The sequence below is a fragment of the Onychostruthus taczanowskii genome, unplaced genomic scaffold (assembly GCF_017590055.1).
Source record: "Onychostruthus taczanowskii isolate IOZ18803 unplaced genomic scaffold, ASM1759005v1 scaffold94, whole genome shotgun sequence".
NCBI classification, from domain to species: domain Eukaryota; kingdom Metazoa; phylum Chordata; class Aves; order Passeriformes; family Passeridae; genus Onychostruthus; species Onychostruthus taczanowskii.
The window spans coordinates 2,544,165-2,566,546 of NW_024507435.1; the positions used below are offsets into that span (position 1 = coordinate 2,544,165).

Genomic DNA, 22,382 nt, shown 5'->3' on the forward strand with positions numbered 1-22,382 from the left:
GACATTTCAGTTTTGCCCACTCCTCCCCAGGGCAGCTTCACATATAAATAGTTTGGAAAATGAAAAGAGTCATCTGCATTTCTCTAGCTGGGTGAGCACTGGCAACAACTTTAAATTTTCCTTCATTACAACTAAATTAAAACAGTGAGTCTCAATGCTGTAAGAGCCACTTGAGTGGATTGTTTAGTTGGCTGGGGTCCTTCTGTACTTGTTTTTACTTCTAACAAACAGTTTTTTCAAGAGCAGTTCTATTGAGCCCAGAATTTACCATGTATTAAAAATCAGCCTTTTTGATTACAGTAGGAGCAGAGTTATGCATCTTAACACAGATTTCAATAGGAAGCAGAGGCAGTGCTGAACGCTTCCCATTCTCGTGGGGAAAAGTTGAGCATACCATGCCAGCTTTCCCCACTGGCTCCACTCAGCTCCACTTTTTTTCCTACATATCCTCTTCACAGCTCAGCTTCCCCCTCCCTGTATGCAGCCCATCACCTGTGCCACTGACTCCCACAGGCTTGGAAAGCCTGATGACACCCACACACAGGTCAGCCTGAGAGGTGCTGAGCCAAAACCTCTCACAGATTTAGTCTCTTCAGGCACAAGGAAAACAATGCACAAATTCCTGCTGCCTGAATTCAGTGCCATGTGAAAGCTGTATGAGAAAACTTAATTGAGGAAAAAAACAAACAAACATGAATATCAGGTCCCTATAAAAAAACAGCAAATCCTTTCCTCAGGGAACTTTTAATCTCATTTATACCTAATCGAGAAGGACAGCAGTAAATACAATAAGGGGATTAGGTGTTTATCGCCTCCTACTTGGCATTGGTCTAAATGTTCATTTCCAGAAAACTTCTAAAGCCCCATCTGGGTGTCTGTCCATCCCAAACACCTCTTCTCCTCCACAATCACTCACATCTCTGGGCTGGTCAGGGCATGGGAATCTGGGGAGGCAGCAAACCAGCAATCCAGCAGACAGCAAAGAGCCAAAAGAGGAGAACCATGAGCACACCAGAAAGCAGGCTTTTCTTATTCCATGTCATGAAATTATTCAGTGTAGGAAGAAATGCTAGACAACAGTTTGGTGAACTTGTCCTTTTGTTTTAATACTGGGGGTTTTAATTAAAAAAATACAGGCAAGAACGCTCCTCTCCTGAAAATATCTTGATCTGAGACTTATCAGGCTGTTAGGAGTTGAAATAAGTTTTCTGATTTTCCATACCCTGTAGGCAATATCTGCAGTTAAAACCCTCTTGCTACACAGCACAAGAACACCTAAGAGCTGTTGCTAAGAACAGCAGCATTCACCTGAAGTATAAATATAGATTTACCAAAGCAAAATTCTGAAGGCTTACTACCACAAAGGGCTCCAGCTGGATCCTTGTCAAGCATCCAAAAAGATCATATCATGAAATATGTCACAATAACCAGGGCCCCTGCTAATACATGAGACAAAAGAGCAAAGGAAATTGAAAGGGTTCAAAATAATTTGGTTCAGTGTACACAGCAGCAAACTTTTCCAGGTAGTGCAGTAACCAGGACCCAAGGAAGAACAACTCCCCTGTTTTTAAATACTGGCTACCACAGTGGAAAGGGAAAATCACTACTCCACCTATTCTCAGACTTTCAAGGGACATGCAAGGAGGCAATCAAGCAAATTGAATAGATCTTACTTCCTCTCACACCCGTATGAATCAAACTTTGATAATGCCAAGGGAGGGAAGTTCAGCAGGACAAATGCTTCTCCCTTTCTCACTTCAGCAGACAGGCAGCAAGGGCAGATCCTACACTGGCAGAAGAATTTACAAGGGTGGCATTGCCCACCTCTGCCAAAGCCCTAGTCACAGAGGCGCCGTCTTCTTTTGCAAGCAGTAAAATGGTTCTAACAGGGGCTCTGGTTTGCTTTGAAAGGGATATGGGAGCTCAGTCTCTATGTTGTTAGAAATTACACCCACAACTTTCTTTGTCAAGCTACCATGCTCACTAGAGTCATAATGAAATACTAAATTATTCATATTCTCCATTAAAGAGCTCCTCTCTTATTGAGAGACAAATAAAAACAAAATTAAGGCTCTCTCACTTGCTCCCCTAGGTTTTATTTAAAAACAAGTAAATAAGAAGAACAAAAATTTTTTTTGACCCTGAAAAAGATAGGTCAGCCTGCAACATTTTCTCACATTCCTTCTCATTTTACCATTTCAGTCTCTTCTGCAGCAAAACATAAACCAATTTTGAAATTAAAAATAATACTGATATTTTAGACTGAGTCCCAGTGGGATTTTGTATTTGGCTAGGTATGGAATATAATGCAATTAAGAATTCTAAGATCTGGGTTGCTGTCCTATTTCAGCATTGCATTACAAAGTGCTAACAAACCTTTGTCAGGTTAGCACTGGTGTGGATCACGGATTTAGACAGACAGAGGGACAAGGAGCAGGATCTGTGCTGCGTGCAAAGGGGTAATTCTGGACAAACTTAAGAACCCAAATCAGTGCCTCCTTTACTGACTGCTGCACAGTTTTAATCCAAATCAGATTATGTATACATGGATCACTGCATAGATGTTATAAACCCTAGAACAATACAGGAATCAGAAACAGCAAAGCACAATTGCCTAGATATTATCCAAGTAAGTATTACAGTAGAAATCCCTGTATGCAGTGGAGATTTACCCTGATTCATAGTTTACACTGGTGACTGGATTCACACCAAGCAAAATCATTTCAAACCATGATAAATTACCCCTTATTTAGATTAGGGATATTAACTGGTCCAATTAAATCAATGGAGCAAGTTCCCAAGAGAGACAGGAATATTCTAGACAGAAGAAGTCTGCGTGTTTAAAGAGAATTGTATTAACATAAGATGTTCCTTCTACCTTCTGCTTCCAGGAAGGAATCCAAGTAATCTTTGTTTATTGTGCCACTGGAGCTTGAAAGGGCAAACATTTTGTTTAGCAAGACTACTTTTGAACTTCCCCTGTTTTGTGTAACCAGCTATTTGAAAGAGAGTCTGTAGCCAAAACCATTGCCTTGCCACGACCACCCCTCATTTATTTCTGCTACAAGACAGCTACACTACAAGCAGCTGCTATCTAGATGTACCAGGTCAAGATGTGACCTAGGATTGCACTTGATTTCAAGCACTTCCATGGAACAGTTCCTTCTACTTAAATGCACTATTTGTCAAAACAAAGAAAAACTACTGGGAAATAAACCAGTTTCAACTAGATTTTGTTGAAGGAAAAAGAAACCCAAGCCAGAGGGGTTTCAGAAAACATATTTTCAAAGCACTGAAAAGTACAATTTTCTAGTTCAAATGACTTTTCACTTTATGCATTTTAAGAACAAAAAACCTGGAACATTTTTTTCTGAGGTCCAGAGGGACCTCAGAAAGTAAAGCCTTAATTCCCAACATCTCCTATACTCTACGAATAAGCAGTTTATTCCCCAAGCACTGATTAAATATTCAACTGTTTTAGAGAAACACATTCCTGTTCTTCACACTTGCTCATTTCTTCATGAGACATACAAGAAAAAATTCTATTCTGTGTTTAAATTGTTACCAGAGTTTTTCCCTCCCTCCAACCCCCAAAAGCAACTGAAAAGGAACACAAATCAGAAGCAAGGCAAGAGCTTTGAAAAAGCTCTAGTAATTTAGGACCAAACTAGACAAACCAGAATTTTACTGAGAAAATAAACAGGGCTTAATTCTGATTTGTCTAAATGAAGACAAACAGGTCATTGGAAAGCACTGAAGGAATGTTACACAGCTTGAATAAGGACCTTGAGAGGGAGAAGAAGAGGAACTTTCATAGCTATACTGCGTTCACAGCTATACTGTGTTATATATGCTTATAAGCTTTGTTATTAACTGTTCAGTTTCCTTACTGAAGAAAGCTCAATCCAAAATGCACTGAAGCCAATGAAGAGGTTTTCTTTCACTTCAAATTATGCCGAATTCACCTTTATCTCCCTTTAGCAGGCTATGGCAAAAGGCATTTAAAAAAGCAAACAAAACAACTGCTTTAGCTAACATAACGAGATGCATTTAGCCCAAAGTATAGGACCCAGTTTAGCAATGTGTCCATGACAAAGTCGATTTGAACTGTTATTTTTTCTCCAAATTGTAACAGTACCTGATGAACAGCAGTCACAGCATAGTCTGAAATAAACACGACATGAAAAATACACCTTTTCAAATCACTGATGCTATCTTAGAGGAGGAAAAAAAGGACCTTTTATTTTTGTTTTTCCCCACAGTACAGGCAACGTGTCATTCCTCACACCATGGTCCTGGTGAGGAACCTTTTCCTGCCAGAAGCCAGAGACAAAAAAATCCAGACCCCCCCCCAGAGGTGAGAAGCCTCCTACTCTTACACCAGGAGTTTGAGAGTGTAAGGAATAAACTATAACTCTAAATAGTACTTCCATGCCAAACAATAGCCCTAGTTAAGCACATTCTGTATCATCTGATAAGGTTCTGCTTTTTCAAGAAATAACTTTAACAGGCCACATTTTCACAAAGAACAGCCTTTATTTATGGAGGGGAAAAAAAGGAATAGAGAGTGTTCATACATAAATCTGTAGTTTACATACTGTTCTTTTAGACTGTGAATGGAGCCAGTCTATTCTTTATGTCATTACTGTTTTTCTGGGTGGTTTTTTTTCTTAAAGAAATAGATATTTGGTAAAATACATAAGCAGTAATTTTAACCAGGTTGGGGATTTGTTTGCTATTCAAGCTGAAGGCTTGTGTTTCAAGCACATTGCCAAAAGGGAGTGTCAGAACATTCAGTCATCCACGGGACACTAAGGCACTTTTGGGCTGTTTAGTCATTCTGCTGTCAGCCCAAAAAACACCCAAGGATTAGGCCAGTGGTCCATTATTAAATGCCCCTGGAGTCTCTTTTACTAAAGGGAAATACATCTTTCTTAATTCCTACAGCATTATAACCCTGGCTGAACAAAGCAGAACTCTTCCTCTCATTTGGTAATTTTCCTTTAAAAATACACTTTCAATAAAGGCTAGATGCCTCCAGTCTGGTGCAATGGGTGGAAGGACATTGCTACACCCTCTCTGTATCTTTGCAGAAAGAGGAGAAAGGGAAACAGCTGGCTGCTTTTCACAATAGCTGGATTCAGCCAAAAAAAGGGGTCCACCATATGCCTGCATGCCATAACAAACATAGCAGAAAGTCTCATGACCTGATTCAACTAAGCACAATATTTCAAATGTATGCTGGAGAGCAGATCCAGAATTTTTTTCTGGAGTAAAAGTAATATTTGGTTTCAGGAATCACACTGTCACTGATGGCATTTGAATAGGATTACATCCTTCTGCCACAGTTACGGCATCTGTGTGCACAGGGCTCAAGAGAATCCTGAAGACAAACTTCTCTTCTTCAGTTCAAGGATGGAGATCTAATTTTCCTTGATTTTATTTCTCAAATGCTGAGAGAATGCACAAAACTAATCAAAATCCCTTAGCCATCTTATTTTTCCTGGTTTTTTGGGCTGGGTTTTGGGGTTTTTTTTGTCCTACTTGTATTCTCAGGCTCAGCAGGGACATTCCTGCCTCACAAAGCAGGCAAGCAAGCATCCCTTGGGTGTATCCCAAGAGACACCTTCCATACCTCTTAAGATCTACCTCTACCTGGTGTTGTGCAGGCACCTTTCTTTCCATATAATTATACAGCCCTGCATGATTAGATTGGACTGCAAATTGGTTGTTGCAGCCCAAGATCAACATACACAAGGAAATTCTGGCCTCACACACCATCAATCTGAGTTCTTGCTCTCAAGAAAGATGCAAGAATTTCAGTGTTTGCAGTTGAATCAAATCTGACTGAACTGACAGTCTAATGGAGGCTCAGCAGTTCTGGGTATTCTGGTTAAGTCACCTGCATGGGTAATTCAGAGGCTGTCCAGATGCCAAGGGAAGTTCTCCCACAAGGCATAGAGGAAGGGGAAAAAAGAGCAAAACCCTTGAAAAAACATCTGTTTGTTTCTATGGCCTCTTGTCAGTCAGGCCTCTTGCCAAAAGCTCATTAAAAGTAATTGAAAGGAGGAAACATTGTATTATTACATTTATTATTACGCAGATAAAGAAATTTGGGGGATATATGTTGAAAAAAAAAAAAAGAGAGAGAGAGAAAGGAAGAAGTATGAGAACTATAGATACCTCTGATTCTTGTAGGGTCCCATGGTTCAAGCATACCATGTCTGGACATGTGATAGGGGAACCACAACCTTCTTGAATTGCCAGCTCCAGGTACTGTTTTAGACACTAGAAACAAGCAAAGAAAAGAAAAAAAAAAAGTTATAGCCCACATGTTGGTAACAACCAGATGTCAGAGATGCTGTGCAGTTCTCACCTTCACCACCTTAATTGGCTGTCCTGAAGCTCCAGCACACAGCAAACATCAATTACTATAAGCGTGAATGCTACAAGTGATTACATTGGAAAGAATGCAACAAAGAACAATTAATTATGCATGACTTCATCTGCTGAGCACTGCGTTTACCTAAGTCAGCAAGTCAGACCTTTCAGCCCTAACAAACCCTATGCTCTGCTAAACTGGGATTGGAGGATTTGGCAGGGGTGAGTATCTTCTATCCTAATTAAACAGGCTTTTTGCCTTTGTTTTCCTCCTGTGTTCTTAATTCAGACTCTCATCCATCAGTCGCCATTGTAGGAGAATTCATTTACAAGAAAGACACTGTTCTCAGCTATACAACAGAGAAAAGGGGTTTAGCACCTGGTTGGGAGGTTATAAACTGCCCTAGAAGATGTGCAGCTACCAGTTTTGCCTCGTCCTCAGCCCCACCCCCACTCCCCATAGATCAAGTAATTTCCATAATTTACCACAATTTATCATCAGCCTCTCTTCTATCCAAAGTCTATTTCCAGCATGGAGGCCACTTTAAGAATGTTTCCAAATTGTTCCATTACAAAAACAGCAGGCTTCCCCTCCAAGCTCAAAAAGCCCTCTATTCTCCTCACACTTTATCTGGCATGCCAGTTTCAAATATACTCAACTTGTCTTTATAACGTGTAACAGAGTCTTCAGTAAAATCATGGCACAAGACTCGTGCAATGGACCAAAGAACAGTGCTTGAATTGCTCCTCCAAATTGCACAAACAAGTAAGTAAGGTCACTTCTACATAAAATGAAACAACAAAGTCTCCTCAAAATAATGGCAAAGCATACAATAAATTGCAAGTCACCATTAACAGAACAACAAAGCATGGACTTCTGACAGATTTTGGTATCAGCTTGCAATGCTTACTGTAAATGAAAATAAACATATATTATGAGAAGTAGGACTAATGTAGTTTTTTCCCTACAGTTTTATATTTCATGCCCACACTACAAACCTCCTCCCCAGTACTGCTGATTTCTTCATTATTGCCCCATCAATTTTCAAGAAATATGTCAAAGCAAAATAGAGTTTTGAGACCTCTGTCGATCCGCCAACTTTTGGAAGAGGCACTGAGTTCAAAAGCTAATAGGTGAGTAATGGGGAAATCACAGCCCTACCGAGTATGGCAGCCTTAGACTCTTCAAAAACCATTGTTTTATTATTTATAGGCATGTAACACTCAAGTCTGTGTTAGTCTGGACTATGCTGAGAAGGCCTTGCATATTGCGCTCAGATTAAAGAAATTTCCTCATTTGTATTTTTTATTGGAAAACTGATTCTCTCTAAACCATCAGGATAATGAGGACCCTTAAAAATGGAAATGAGATTTCTTTATTATTCTGTCTGTCTCTCTACTGAAATCTCCACATCCACATTTTGTTTAATTCTGATGAGCTGTAGAGATATTAGCTCAAGCAAGCAGAATCAACTTACTGGCATTTTAAATTAACTTACTTTTGATTTGCAAATATTTGAAGTGCATTCTCTTAGAAGAACGTTGGGATACAACCTAACTGGTAAGCTTTAAATGTGTATCTCATTAAGCACTAATGTATTCAGCTGCAGCATGCACCCCTATAAGAAAGCAGCAGAGCAGGTTGTAAGGAATTGATGGTGCAAGTAGTATGTGGGAGGCGAAGGAGATATTCACAGGTGAAAAGCAAAAAAGAAATCACGCCAGTTACTGAAGGCAGTATTAGCTCCCTAGGGATTATCAGCCCAGATTTAATCAGCAGTTATTCTTTTATTATTCCAACAGCAGTCTCAGTGCCCTGTCCCATCTTCTCGCCCACCGCTCCCAAAGGCATCCAGGCACAGTGCTTTTACAAAGTCAGTTTACCCACGGGATCAAAGCACCCCCGGCACAGCAGCTCCCTCACAGAGCAGTGAGCAGTGAACAGAAGCAGGTATGGAACCACAGTGGTGCCTGGGAGTGGACTCCTGGTGACACTGGAGCTGCCAGGGCTGTGCCCACATCTGCCATCATGGTCTGGGCAGTGGCAGCAGGTGACATAGGGAAAGCCCAAAAAAAGCATGCCCAGAGCCCAGGGTGGCTCCCAGTGCCATTACTGATGCAGGTGGAGGCTGTGGGTGACCTTGTCCTGCAGCTCCACATTCATTAAGCACTGAGCATTGCCCACGTGCTTCAGCATGTATCACAGGAGAAATGGGGCACCAAGTACTCACTCCCTACACAGATTTTCTCCCTGGTTTGTACCTGTACACAGCCTCCTCCACAAATAATGTAAATAGAAAATTCTGCTTTCAGAGTCCTTTCTCCAAGGCCTGCATGTGCTGCAGTGTGTTGAGTGTTTTTAAATCTGTGGGCAGAACCTCCTTACATCTCACTTCATCTCCTCATGGGAGACCTGATTACTTTCTGGATCAAGTCTCAGGGCAGCATTTGGCGAAGGGCAAATGTTTCCTTCCCACCAAAGCATTTAGGTTGCCTTAATTCCTCAGCAAGCATGAGAGAGCAACCTTTTACTTTTGCTAAGATCCTGGCTTCTGTCTCCTCTGTGGTGCCGCCTGATATTTAGTAATTTGTTTTGACAGCATGGTACAGTGGATTTGTGTTCTGGGGGCAGCTCAGGTCAGGTGGTTACAGCGGGAGGACAAAGCATGAGAAGTTACTGCAGGCCCAGCAGCAGCCCAGAGGCTTGTTCTTAATTTAGACTCTCAGGACAGGAGCTCGGAGAACTGACAATTACGCTTCCGTACAAGGATGGGCATGAAGCTCTTAAGGAGCTTCGATCCACAGTATAGATTTTGCAATCATTTTCCATATGCAGTATCTAAGTCATTAGGGGTACCAAGGCAGGAGAACAGAGGTTTCTGAGGATTGCTAATGATCTGGATTCTTCTTCTCTTCTCACCCACTGCTTGGTTGTAGGTGAACGTAAGTGGGCAACCGAGCCTTCTGTGGTTCTTTTAGAGGTTGCTGTGTTTTCAGCTTGGAGAGATTTTGTAATTGGGCTGTGCAGTGCCATGGATCTTCAAGCATTTCCCAGAAAATCTCCCTGTTAAATCATTGTTATAGATATGGAATATTTGCTCTTGACTTTCTATGTTTGAAGAAGGTGCTTTGGGTGTAATACAAAATGGGCTTAAAGTTGCTGGGAAACTTGAAGAAAGCATTTAATATTTATCGCTGAAGGATTAGGTTTTTTACCAAAGTATGTACATGAATGAAGATGTGAATTTCTTGTTCCCCTTTAGCACCAAAGAAGAAACATTGGAAAATCACTGAAATTTTAAAATATGCCTTCACTTTGCAGAGAAACTGTTTATAGAAGGGTTTTACCATTATTTACAGCTCAGCTACTAATTTAGCTGCTTACTTGAGAAGTGGCAACTAAGAGTATCTGAAAAGATGCAAGCCAAAAATGTGATGAAAAGATGTTTCCATGTCTGTATAATGAATCACGACTGACCTTCTCAGCAGTGTGTCCTCCCACACTTTAGAGAATACATTATTACAGACACAAAATGGCAAGATTTTTTGTGCATTTTGTCTACAAAAATCAGCAGTGTCTCAGGAAGACTGCATACACTACATATGCTACTTAACTGCTCTTTAAAGTGAAGGAAAAATCAAGATGCTCTGCCTTCTGTGATACAAAGCATTGCCTAAAAGGGTATTCATCTTGACATACTAGAAATCGTGAGATCTCAACACACTGGGGCTACACTCTCCAATCAATTTCCTGCAGTATGGTGACTTTTGAGCATGGAGAGCAGTCAGTGGCTGGAGTGGCCTCAACACAGGATCTGTGGCTTATGGTGACATTAACGCCATCCTCTTACTTTCCATGGCCAGAGCCAGCAAAGTTTCCATGAATGTGTCACGTAGCCAAGGCAGAATGGTTGAGACAACAAACTAAAAATTGACCAAGGTCTTGCTGAAGTGGTTACAATCCTGCTGACTACAGATCACACACTGGAAGTTTGATTCCATTATGTTCACCCCTCAAATAAAAAGCTGACACCAACACAAGTAGTTTTAATTCCCATACCTGCAAGTATGCTTTAATCAGTTAACTCGGATTTTTCCCACTGCGCAACTACATCATGTACACATCTGTGTTCTGGGAAACATAATAAAATCCTGAGGCATTCAAGCAAGAGAGATCAATTCAAATGTGATCATAGAATTCCACTAGTAAAACTCAGTACACCTAACAGAATGTCTTGTTGCTGATCTAGCTTTGCAAAGCACGTTTTGCTCCTGCTGGACTACGGACAACTTCAGTCAAAAGACTACTAGAAATACTTTTTTCTCTGACTGAGATTCATAATGTATAATGACTTTTTTTTTTTCAATAATTTGCTGTCTAAGCATTTTGGGGCAGGATTTTTTTCCTCTTATGCTGGTTTTGTCTTTCAGGACATCACCTTCCTCTATTTAATAAAATAAAATCAATATCCAGTTACCTATGTCACAAAATGCTACCCATGAGGTTTTTTTGGTGGGTTTTTTTTTGGTTTTTTTTGTTTTGTTTTTTTTGTTGTTGTTGTGGGTTTTTTTGTTTGTTTGTTAGTTTTTTGTTTTGTTTTGGGGATTTTTTTGTATCTTGCAAGACTTGTAGGAAAGATTACAATTTAGGCAAATTCTTCAAAATTCTCACAAAATCCCCAAGTAAATATTCCCCTCCTGGAGGTAAGGGTCTGTTGAAAGAGTACATTGAAATGTGACGGAGTCATCTTTAAAAATACACTGAAAAGTCTAATTAAAGAATGCACAAACTAGTAATGCAAAAGATTCCCTCTTCAATAATAAACAAAAGTGCTTTCTACGGTCAGCTTTGACCCTAAGAATGAAAATTCTGTTCAGGCTATTAATGGATTTTTCATTTCAACACTTCTGCATGATGTTCTAACTTCACCTTCTTTTTTTTTTTCCCCCCAAAAGTATATTGTACAGAGGCTATTTTTAATGTGCTTACCAAGAAAAAGATGTCTGTTTGGTTATGCATTTGCTCTGCAAAGGGATCATAACAGTTCTGCATTTTAACGTAAAAATGAGTTCAAAGTGTAACTTCAGTGTTAGGTTGCTATGTAATGATGTGCTTTCACTGTGAAATCTGAAGTTTCTATTCAAATCCACTTTCAGATAATTTATGTATCAAAGACAAAAGATGGATCTCAATCATTCCTGCATAATGCTTTTCAAGTACCTGGACATGTTCCATTACCTTGCTCCTCTCCGACCTGCCTGCAGCTGTTCAGCTCCCAAAATGCAGCCTCATTAGTTTGCATACAGAAGCATAAAAGAAAACCCCACATGTAATATGACAAAACTGAACAGGTATCTTTATTAAGAAACATGGAGAGAGGACTAGGAAAAAAAAAGAAACAGAAAACACTGGCTTATTTTCCTGTTAAATGCCACCGATACTGCTGCCAGCCACTGTGCAGCAGTTGGTATAGGATAAGTAGGGGATTTGTCTTTAATTCAGTTATGGAAAGGTAAAGAACAGATCTACCGTATTTCCCAGACAGTACTAGGCCATGATCTACATTAAATGTGAAAATGCACAAAATTATCGAAGGCATCTTGCCAACTAGACTGCTAACATGTAACTTGAAGACAACTTCCATTCCAAAAAAAAAAGAAAAACTCAGGTCTCCCTTTTAAAATCCACAGGAATTATTTACAATGTTAAATCTATCTTCCAGAGATATTCTCAAAACTGTGTTTGTTTGGGGTTTGGCTTTTGTTTAGCCTAGGCTTTTTTTACGAACTCCAGGTTTGGGGGCAGGGTGCGGAAATACTGTAAATGGAGAGAATACTTTTCAGTTGACATTCCAGAGTGTCTCATGATTCAGAACAGATGAACAGACAGGCATTCAGTTTTTATTTTAGTTCTGGGCCACGGTTATGTACTTTTTATTCAGTGAGACATAACATTCATTTATTTCTTATACTTTAGAAATGTTACCTGCTCTTTAGTGAGTGCACAGTCTAGTATCACTAATTTTAGTAAAACAGTTCACGTCAGAACTCTAAATTTAACCACCTTGATCTACCCAGTATCTAATCAAACATGTACTAAGATAAATGTACCCCCCTAGACAGTACTCACAGTGTTTATGGCAGAGCTATATAATGTTTAATAATATGTTCATCATTGCTGTGACATCTGCACTTCCACACGTTCAATCACCAAAATGGGTCAGTCACTCTGAATGTATGGTACTCAAACTCCTCAAGTATCTCTCAAATGGTCTTAAAACTAGATGAAACAAATGTACTGGCAATTAGCTTGGAGCCATTTGTACTTCACTTGGAAAAAAAAAGTGAGGCTCTTCCAACTGAAGTTTTTAGAAACTACATGACAAAACCAGAAATACCTTAATTAGCTACAGATAAACTTATGACAGGCACACTTCAAAATGAGAAACAAAATTCCAATGAAATATGCATATTGCCCAATCTCTATTTTAACTGCTAAGCACCAGATACAGTGATAAATGAATGGATAGAAGATCAAATGGATAAAAGATCAGGCCACATAAGAGACTTATCAAGAAAGATGCTTGAAAGAAAGTGAAAAAATGCCACTGTATCTTCAGAGAACATACAGTCAGTTCATGGCTCAGCACGAGGGAAGGAATAACATCACTGACAAGAATTTCATTTTGTCACGACCAAGTGAAAACACCAAGCAAACATGACAGTGGCCCAGAACATAACTGGTACCAACATAACTCTTGGTCCACAAGCCTATTTTTTATGGGATCCTTCAAATGTACCTGAGAAATACATTGTCATCACCTTTGTCTCAAAACATCTATCAGTGATGCTGAATTCTGCTCAGAAACACAGTCTGAAACCATGAGGCCCAAGACATCCTGGCAGCCTTTCACAAAAAGCAGGAAAGGTTCCTGGTAATTGCTGCCATGAAGTGGTACCACCAAACAGAAAAGGACCAGAGAACAGGACCAGAGAAACTCACCCTTCACAAAATGGAACCAGCTGCAAATATAATTTCTCTTGCCAAAAATCCATGTCAAGCCAAACCTGGCCTTACCAACAGCTATAAAACAGACATGAACATGAGGTTTATGTCACAGTCTGGCTGAGTTACTGCGGCACTTCAAGGGATTGACAACTTACTTCACATTGATTTCTTCATTGGTTAAATGGAGATAACACCAACTGCATCGATGCAATGCTGTCATTAAACATTAGTTCCCTCTTCCTCCCATCTTCTCTTAGCCACCATCCAGAGGCTGCCACCTTCACTGACTTCAGAAACATGCAGTCCCTCTTCCTGTATTCTAGTATACCTCAAAAGTCAATGGGTACTCTTTTGGTAACCCAACTCTGCCTTTGGTGTTACTCTACAGAGAAATACATGCAAGAAGTTCTTAAACCATCTAAATTACTATACAAGTGCTTTGTGTTCAGTGCCAATATTACCAGGTGTAGGAATTCTCTTTTTTGAAACTTGAAAAAAAAATTTATTCTGAAACACTTCAAATGTCGAGCTGGGGAAAAAAGGGATCCCAAATGTCAACACTTCCAAATGGAAAACAACCTGAGATGAGCTTTATATAAAGTAAGTGGGGCACTGCAGCACAAGGTATATTTAGGAAGAGGAGAAGGTAGTGAGTGTTCTGGTGCAGTTGTGAGAAGGTGTCTCATAGGATGGGGAGAAAAAGAGAACAAACCCCTTCTTGAAAATGAGGACAAAGAAACAAAAGTGATACTAAAACCCAGAGTTGGCTAGATGATGGAAAATCCAAATACTCACTTACTCATAAGTTTTAATAAGTATTATTTCAGTGGGTTATTGATACACAGTTGTTTCACTTAGCAGGTATCCTATTCTTTTTGCCACCTGCCTCCTCCTCGTCCTTCATCTACTTGGTCTCCTCTGCTCCGACTCTTCTGCTCATGTTTTTTGCAAAGACCCCTCACATTACTTTTTCCAGTGCTCCCCTCCACAAAAAATCTGAAACTTGACAGCACTAAGGGCCAAACACCACTATTCAGCCAGCCAAAGGAGGGAGGACAATGCACAGCTGTTCTTGAAAAGATTAAGGAAAGCAGAGGAGCCTTAGAGCCTCCTGTTGATGAAGTACCAACAGAGAAACTCCTATTTCTCTAAGAGTTTCTTCTCCTCTAGTAAAAGCAGCCATCAGCATCCTCTTTCCGAGGCTGAAGGCCCGCCAGGGACCAGGCAGGTGGCTGCCCATGGTACCACACTGCCCACAGCAGCAAAGGAGCCTTTTGAGCCCATGCCTAGCCCTAGCCTTGCTGTCATACACAGCTACAGCAGAAAATCTTGTTCTCCAATTGCCTTTGGAACACCGCCTACTTGTAGAAGCACAAAAGAGCACAGAAGCTACCCGGGCTTGCATGCTAACTTCTCCTTCTCCTAAGGCTGCATTGAAATTTAATCCCATTTGGACTGCATTGTGTGCACCAAAATAACAAACAGGTAGATCTTCACAGTATTTGTTTTCCACATTTTGTAACTCAGTTGCCTCACACAATTCTCAGAAGTACAAGACTCAACAAAGAATTTGCTTGGGAAAAAAAAAAAAAAAGGGTGAATCATGCTAGTTCTGCACAAACTTGTGCCAACAACACAGAATAACATACTTGAAAGCGTCTTCTGTTTTCTGTTTGTTACACATTGTCTTCAACATCTCAAACCCTGTGTCAGTGAATTATACACAAGATAGATGGACATAAGCTGCTGCTTGACATAACTAGCAGCAATCCCATTTATTGCTCACCTGGCTCTCATTGGGGCCCTGAAATACTTAAGAGGAGACAAAGAAAAGATGAAAGACAACCAAAAAGAATTGGTGTGCAGGGGAAAGCCAACCCTGGGTTTTTCACTGACCCCTAAGACCACATTTCTGCAACAGCACTGCACTGGTTCCCTCCTGTCACCACTGCCACCAGGGCAATCCTATCCCACCTGCTAAAACTTGACCTTCACGACTGCCTACAGGCTACAGACTCACACCGAGTCTTTCATAGGGCCCTTGGTATTTCCAGTGTTACTGCTAGTCCTGCACTCCTCTCTAGTGCTTCCATAGGGGAGAGTGTGCCAGACACCAGGGCAATTCCAGCCCAGGGGATGCAAGATGCACGTGATCATAGCCCTCACTGTCTCTCCCTGCTGCTTTCCCAGTTTCAGCCATGTTTTGAAAAGGCAGGAGTCTCCTAGATGCACACTTTCCAGACTGTCTAATGAGCACCAAAGCCTGGGCAACACCCAGTGCGCTGTGCAAAGCCAAAGTGGGGAGTGTGTGGCCCGTCCATTCCTTGCACTGCCCCACCAGAGCACTCCTGAGTCTTACCTGAGTGAGGCACTGCGAGAGCTCTCTGGGCAAAGAAGGAAGGAAAAGAGCAAACATTTATGAACTTTTATTAGAAATAAGTATAATATTCAAAGTATCATTCTGTAAGTGACTCAATCCAGAAGTAATTATTATTAGCTTGCTATGGACCCAGATGCATTAAAGTGCAATTAAATACTGTATTTTTTAACACTAGAATGGTGTGGACAGACACAGTGTGTAATTATTTCACATACATATGTGAGCACCATGACCACTGTGGGGGCAAAAACCTGAGTAATTGCACATCCAAGGAAGAGAAAATTGCAACAAAAGGTAAACCTAAGGGCCTGATGATAAGAAGGACATCCCACCCAAATATACAAGGATGAGTGGGAAGACAAGGAACAAGATGAGCAGTATCAGGAACAGATGAGACCCCCCCCTCCCCTTTCGGGAAAGGGATAAGTAAAGGTGACAAAGGCACCAAAAAATAGTGGAGCTTGAGCAGTACAGATATTGCTGAATATCCATATCTAAAATTGTGCACCACAGCATGGCACTCTGCAAAGATTTTACAGATACAGGAAATTAACTGAATAATGTCAAGTTCAGTCCTCTAAAACTTTCACAGATAAAATATATCTCACGTCTCTTCCCAACCCTCTTCAGAGATCAGTCTGTCATTCAAAACTAATACAAATCTGAACACAATGAAACCAAGTCATGAGGTACACTACAGCCATTTCCAAATTCTTGGGATGTGTAAATGTGTGCTGTATCTCACACTGCAGTGGAATCTCATGCCAAGTGCAACACATGTTGAAAAACATGAGGCTGATGCCTCTTCAGACCTGACTGAGCTACCAAGTAAGATGGCAAGTATGTTCTGCAAGCCATCTGCTTTTTCTGCTGAGAACAGAGAGAGTAAAAATGTTTACAGTTATTTGAAAAACTCCTGCCCTACTAGCAACATTCCACCAAAATGCAAACATACACATTCTAAAGCAGTTTACTTACTTTGGCTAGAACACAGCTTTTATGGGATATTTTGTTTATTGCAAGAGTTTCTAAGCTGAAAAAAATAGCTGTACACAATTCTAAGTTGTTTGAATGTCTTGGTTTTACAGACTACAAATGGAAAGGAAATATAACCTCACTCCCACAGATATCTAAATAGTAACAATTTCCAATTGTTTCCACAGCCACAAATACTGTGAAAAATAATCATCATTGCAGCATCACCATTTCAGTTGAAGGGAAAAAAAAAAAAAAAGAAGACTTCACATGTAAAATTAACAAAAGCAATGGTTTCAGCTTACTGGAGCAGAATCTATTATTTCCATGTCAAGCCCTTTTCTATTTCAAATTTAATACTACTCCTGGATCTATAAAATTACCCTTAGTGACAGAAGAATAAGCTATACAAGCTGAAAGCATTGCTAGCTGAAAAGCTGCAAAACTGATTGGTGCTCAACCCCATAGCTCACAGCACATATTCTTACCCCAAAGTTTTTCTTAAGTGTAGTGTGAAGGTATCTAGATGTTCTGGCATGGGTGAGAGGAAATTTAGGGCATGGCACACCAGTAGAGCTGCTGCAGGCTGTGCCCCAAGCAGTCCCCCTTGCAAGTCCCAGCACTCCATGTCAAGCTGCTCCTGACACTGCTTTTTGGAGGCTGCCCAAAAATGCAACTCCCAGAAACTGCTCTGGCTTCAAGACAGAGAGCCATGTAGCCAGGTTAAAAGTTTCCAGAGCCCTCTTTGTTACAGGATGTAAGATCTACATGTCTCAGCATGCATCAGCCCAGACACATCCATTGGGAGGACGTTGGGACACAGGCAACAGTCAGACCAACACTGGACTTGGGAGCATAAACACAACTGAGGCATATTATGCCCACTGAAATAAATAGAGCATGTCTAAAGGCTTCTCCCAACTGCATTCGGGCTCGCTCATGGCTGGCTCTGGGTTCAAAGTCAGCCAAGTTTGCGCAGATGCCAAACAACTGTGACTGCACCTTCCTTGACGCTGCCACAGCACTGGAGCACCAAGCTCACAGGACTCTCTTCCTGGTGCTGGCCAGGGAAGGAGTGTATGGATGTGATGGCAGCTGTGACACCAACAGGAGGCATGCAGGCACAGCCATCCCTGGCCTCTCCCTTTGGCCAGCGTCCTGCTGGAGTGCAGAGTCCAGCTCTGCCTGGCAGCCACACTTCCCTAAGGGTTACGCTACCCAGCTAGCACTGAGGTTCATGTACCATTAACAATACTAAATCAGAGATACTGAGTTCTTGGGATAGGACTGGGACCACTGTAAAAGTATCAACTTTTCCAATTTTCTGCGGTTTTTTGTATTTAAAGCAGTATCTTCACATCTACCTTTTAGGTTACATGTTCTTCAAACTTTTGTTACAAACTAAAATACAGAAATGTCTCGTGCAAGTTTGTTTTTGGTATGGAAAACAAACTTCATGAAGTTCAGGTTGAAATGCATATTAATCAATCTTAGCTTAGTTTCTTCAAATACACAGCTAGATTCTCATCCTGTTTCAGCTACTCTGAATTCAGTGTAAGTGAAGATATTCTCACCGTATCTGGCTTCACAAATATCCAATTTCTTCATGAATGCAAACAATCAAGGGTAAAACATAAACATACTTGCTTGGTGCTTATCCACAATTTGTTTTTCAAAAATAAAACCAAGTACATTTATTCTAGAGTTAAAAAAAGAACACCACCCCCCCCCCAATAAAAAACAAAACAAGCAAACAAATTAAAAACAAACAACAAAAACAACAAAAAACCACTACACCAACATCCTCCAGTGACTTCTGACCTGTTTTCAGGTCAGGTACATTAGTTACCATTAGTGAGGTACATCACAGTCACTATCACCAGAGAAACAAGGTCCTTTCCCATGCTGACAAAGAGACCAGAAGAGTACTACTATCTGTAGGGCTTTTATCAGCTTGTTCAACTTCTCCCTCTATCATTTCCACCAGCTTTATTTGATCTGAATTTGCAGGCCAAAAAGTCCTTACTGACTACTATAGGCAACACATGACCTGAGAAACATCTCTGCAGCACAGAGGCAAAGGTTCAAAAGGCCATTTTTGTTTAGGTTTTCTGATTGCCCTTAAAAGTTACATAGAAGACTTTAAAGGTCCCTGAGAACTCAGAAAAGGATAGTAGGGGAAAAAAAGCTCACAGCTATCCTATGATATTTCAAGGTTTTGCTTCAAAAAAAAAAGTAAATACTGAGATTGCATGCAAACTGTGTATGTTCTCCAACACTCTTAAACTGCAACTTTTTCCCCCTTTATTCCTGGGTTTTACTAGTACTTGCTATTGGAACATACGTTAGTTACAAATTTTCAAAAGTTAAACAAGAGCAATCTTTTAAATAAGGCAAGACAAGCTAACACCAAATGCTCTTTAGAAAAGCATCCTGTGTCAGCATGGGTGTAACACATGCTTGTACAAGACAAGTAATCCCATCTCACAGTTCTGTCCATCTTCCATTACCCTGCTTCTGCAATGCAAGTGTATTTACAAATCTTACCGCTGTACAAAAGACACAGCTGCATTCCTGAAGAGTGGTCATCTTATCCAGGGAATATTCACAGAGACATAGCTTGCACGTGAGGAGAGGCTCCAGAGCTAACTCTCCAGCTTCTGACTCATCCGCTGTCATGGTGTGAGGATAAGCCTTCTCAACAGAGCCCATTCAGTCATTAATGGTGCAACTCAGCCTGAAAAGAGAAATCGACTGCTGAAAGTTCGTACAAGCCATGCAGTCACTTCCATTGCTTTGAAAATTTACATCTCAGATCCATAAAAGTACCTGCACACCCAAAATGTACTACTCAACATCTTGGAGCCAGTGTCAACTTCAGGCCATTCAAAATTTACAAAGAGAGCACACCTCCTCAAATGACCTGAACTGGCTGGGCTCTCTGAGAGCATTCACCTTGCTGGCACAAAGCACCTCAGTCAGGCTGCTTAACAACAAAATAAAGAAAAAGCCAAACAAACACAAAACAAAACTCACACAGATGGGGCATTTTTATTTATATACATACATATATATATATATATATATATATATATCACTCTGCCTTTTCAAATGAGTTTCAGACTCACCCAAATGGGATCCTTCAGTCTTCACTGCACCCACACAGTTCCAGTGAGTGTCTGCACTCCCACTTTCTATTCCAGTTGGTGGCTTGGAAACTCCCCTAGGCAGTGCAAGACAAGACCAGATTCCTACTTTCTAGGCAAGCACTTCAAACATTTAGTCTGTAATGTTGGTGATGGGTACCATGAACTTCACCTTCTCTGTCACTAAGACAATGAGCTGGCACTCTATTGCAAGAGGGATGGTGAAGGCATCTAAACCCAGGAAAGGGCTTCAGCTTGCATGTGCTACTTCACACAGATCTGGAGCTTAAAACCAAATGAGTAAAAACATTTCATGTGCAGTCTTCTTTTTTGCATTGCCCTAATGATACCAAAAAGCATCCCACTTCCTGGCTTCCAGCTCTTCTATTTATTTCACAGACCTCTGAGGCATCTAACTGATGTTTGTGAGCCAAGTGCACTAGCACTTTGACAGAGAGATGCTCACCAGAGCCATGTTTTCACTACACGTCACAGCAGTGCTCGGGGATGAAATTTCTCTTCTTTGATGAGCAGCAGATGGAAATGCCATGTCTGCATGTAATGCTTTCTGGCCTAAACATTTGAAAACACTGCACCACAATCATAAAAAAAATCTCAAGACCCTCATTCTTACACAGTAACACTGAAAAAGGAATTAGAGAACATCCTTGTGCTTAAGCTGAAACAATGCAAAGCCTATTTGCAGATTTTACTCACCTCAGCACAGACAGTGGGGTTCACTACAGTATTTAAGGCACAGAAAAATCTATCCACACCTCTAAGAAACTCGGCTCAACCTCCACAGACCTCCTTCTGAATACACTTTGCTGATGGCAAGACAACCTTCACACATATTTTACAAGCAGAGACCTGATGGCCAGCTGTGCACAGCTGCTTGCAGCAGCACCAAGAGTGCAGCTCTACTAAATCTGAAGAGCTGCATCACAAACAAAGGCTGCACGAACATGAAACCAATCAAGACCTACTGATGTGCCTGTCAGATCTGACAGCTCATGAGGGAAACTACAGACTTGAGCCCTTTGGTCCTCTTTTGCTGGCCTCCCCTGCACTCCTGAGCACCTTCTGGGCAGGGCTGTCAGGTCACATTTGGCAGCACATCCCTGCTGCCATTCTGTGGCTGCCAGAGTGGTAAACGCAGCTGCAGACCATCAATGCATATGGGATGTACTAACTTGCAGTGCCTGCTGAATTCCTCCCTAGGGGGAGAATGATGGGGCTCATAGAGTTTGTGGAACCTATCCCTACGGCTCCCACCTCATAACCTTACTGACAGCTGAGCCCATCCCCAGGCCTGTCCCCAAAGCTTCATGCCTCATGCTCCCACAATCTGCAGGAAGACACTTTCTCTTCAAAAGCCACAAAAACACAATAAATCTGGGTCAGAGAACACTTACTCCTTTTTAATTTTTACACTTGGTAGTTTCCTAGACTATCCTAGACTATCCTGTCAGAGAAGCCACCAGATTTGTACCTGGAATGTCTTTCTTGTAAGCACACAATTTCAAGATATATGAGCATCATGGCCAAGATTCTGGCAACCAAACTCCTGACCACAAATCCAAAGCAAACTCTCTTTTTATGGCTTGCTATCACTAGTTTATAACATACACTACTCCCACATTATCCTTGTTGCAGTCCTGGGGCCTGCTACCCTGATGTCCCTCACAATTTGCTCCATACAGCTGCAGAGCTGGAGCTCCAGCATGGCCAGAAGCCTTAGAAGGAAGTCTCCCTCTGAGTCAGGAACTGCAACAATCTTCTGTAATTACTGCAGCGGGGTGGGGGGGGACACTGAGTCACTGGAAACGCTATGGCAGATCAAGAACTACCTGTTATTTAAACCTACATGCTAGACGTTATCTCAGTATTTAGGAGAATTGTAACATATTTACTCAGGTTGCTTTTCAACAGCAGCTGCATCTGTACAGGTGAGCTACTCACCTTCACTCTGCAGTGATCTGAGATTTCTTCATTTACACAGCAAAAGGCAGCAATGCTAAAAGAACAGATGCACAAAAGAACAGGTAGGAATGTTTCAAGATGAGGGAATGGATATAAAATGGATAGAGCTGTTTCAAAAGTCAGTGTTCTTCTTATTACTAAAAGGGTTATGACCCTCCATGCAGGCAGCATTAAGGCAGCAGTAGGAAGATTCAGGTGTATGATTGAGGTTTAAGGCTAGAGGCTAATTTTAGATGGCCTAAATGCAGCACTCAGTGTGACAGTGAAGAGCAGGCACCTGACACACTGCTCTGCGCTAGTAGCAACCTAATGCCACAGTGTGATGGCTGTAGGGACTCATTATGATATCCCATTGTCATTGATGATACCCCTTGTCCCTGAAGACTGCAGGTTAAATTCAGTTCTGCTCCCTGCCCCTGCACACATTTACCCTTCCCTCACACTAAGATGCCAGAGGACAGCTGAGGTTCTCCCTAAAACAGGCAGGAGTCCCTGTGGAAAACTCCAG

The 22,382-nt window shown here is 41.1% G+C and overlaps 1 protein-coding gene across 3 annotated transcripts in view; it reads right to left on the bottom strand.

Moving 5' to 3' along the window:
- RNF144B (ring finger protein 144B) overlaps window positions 1–22,382 on the bottom strand; it is a 55,629-nt gene that overhangs the window by 16,416 nt on the left and 16,831 nt on the right. For all 3 annotated transcript variants that reach the window (XM_041426734.1, XM_041426735.1, XM_041426732.1), the window contains exons 2-3: window positions 19,293–19,482; window positions 6,184–6,288 (exon numbers count right to left, since the gene is read on the bottom strand). In XM_041426734.1, the coding sequence (XP_041282668.1) occupies window positions 6,184–6,288; window positions 19,293–19,457 (270 nt within the window). In that variant the 5' untranslated portion in view covers window positions 19,458–19,482. The remainder of the gene's footprint in view (window positions 1–6,183; window positions 6,289–19,292; window positions 19,483–22,382) is intronic.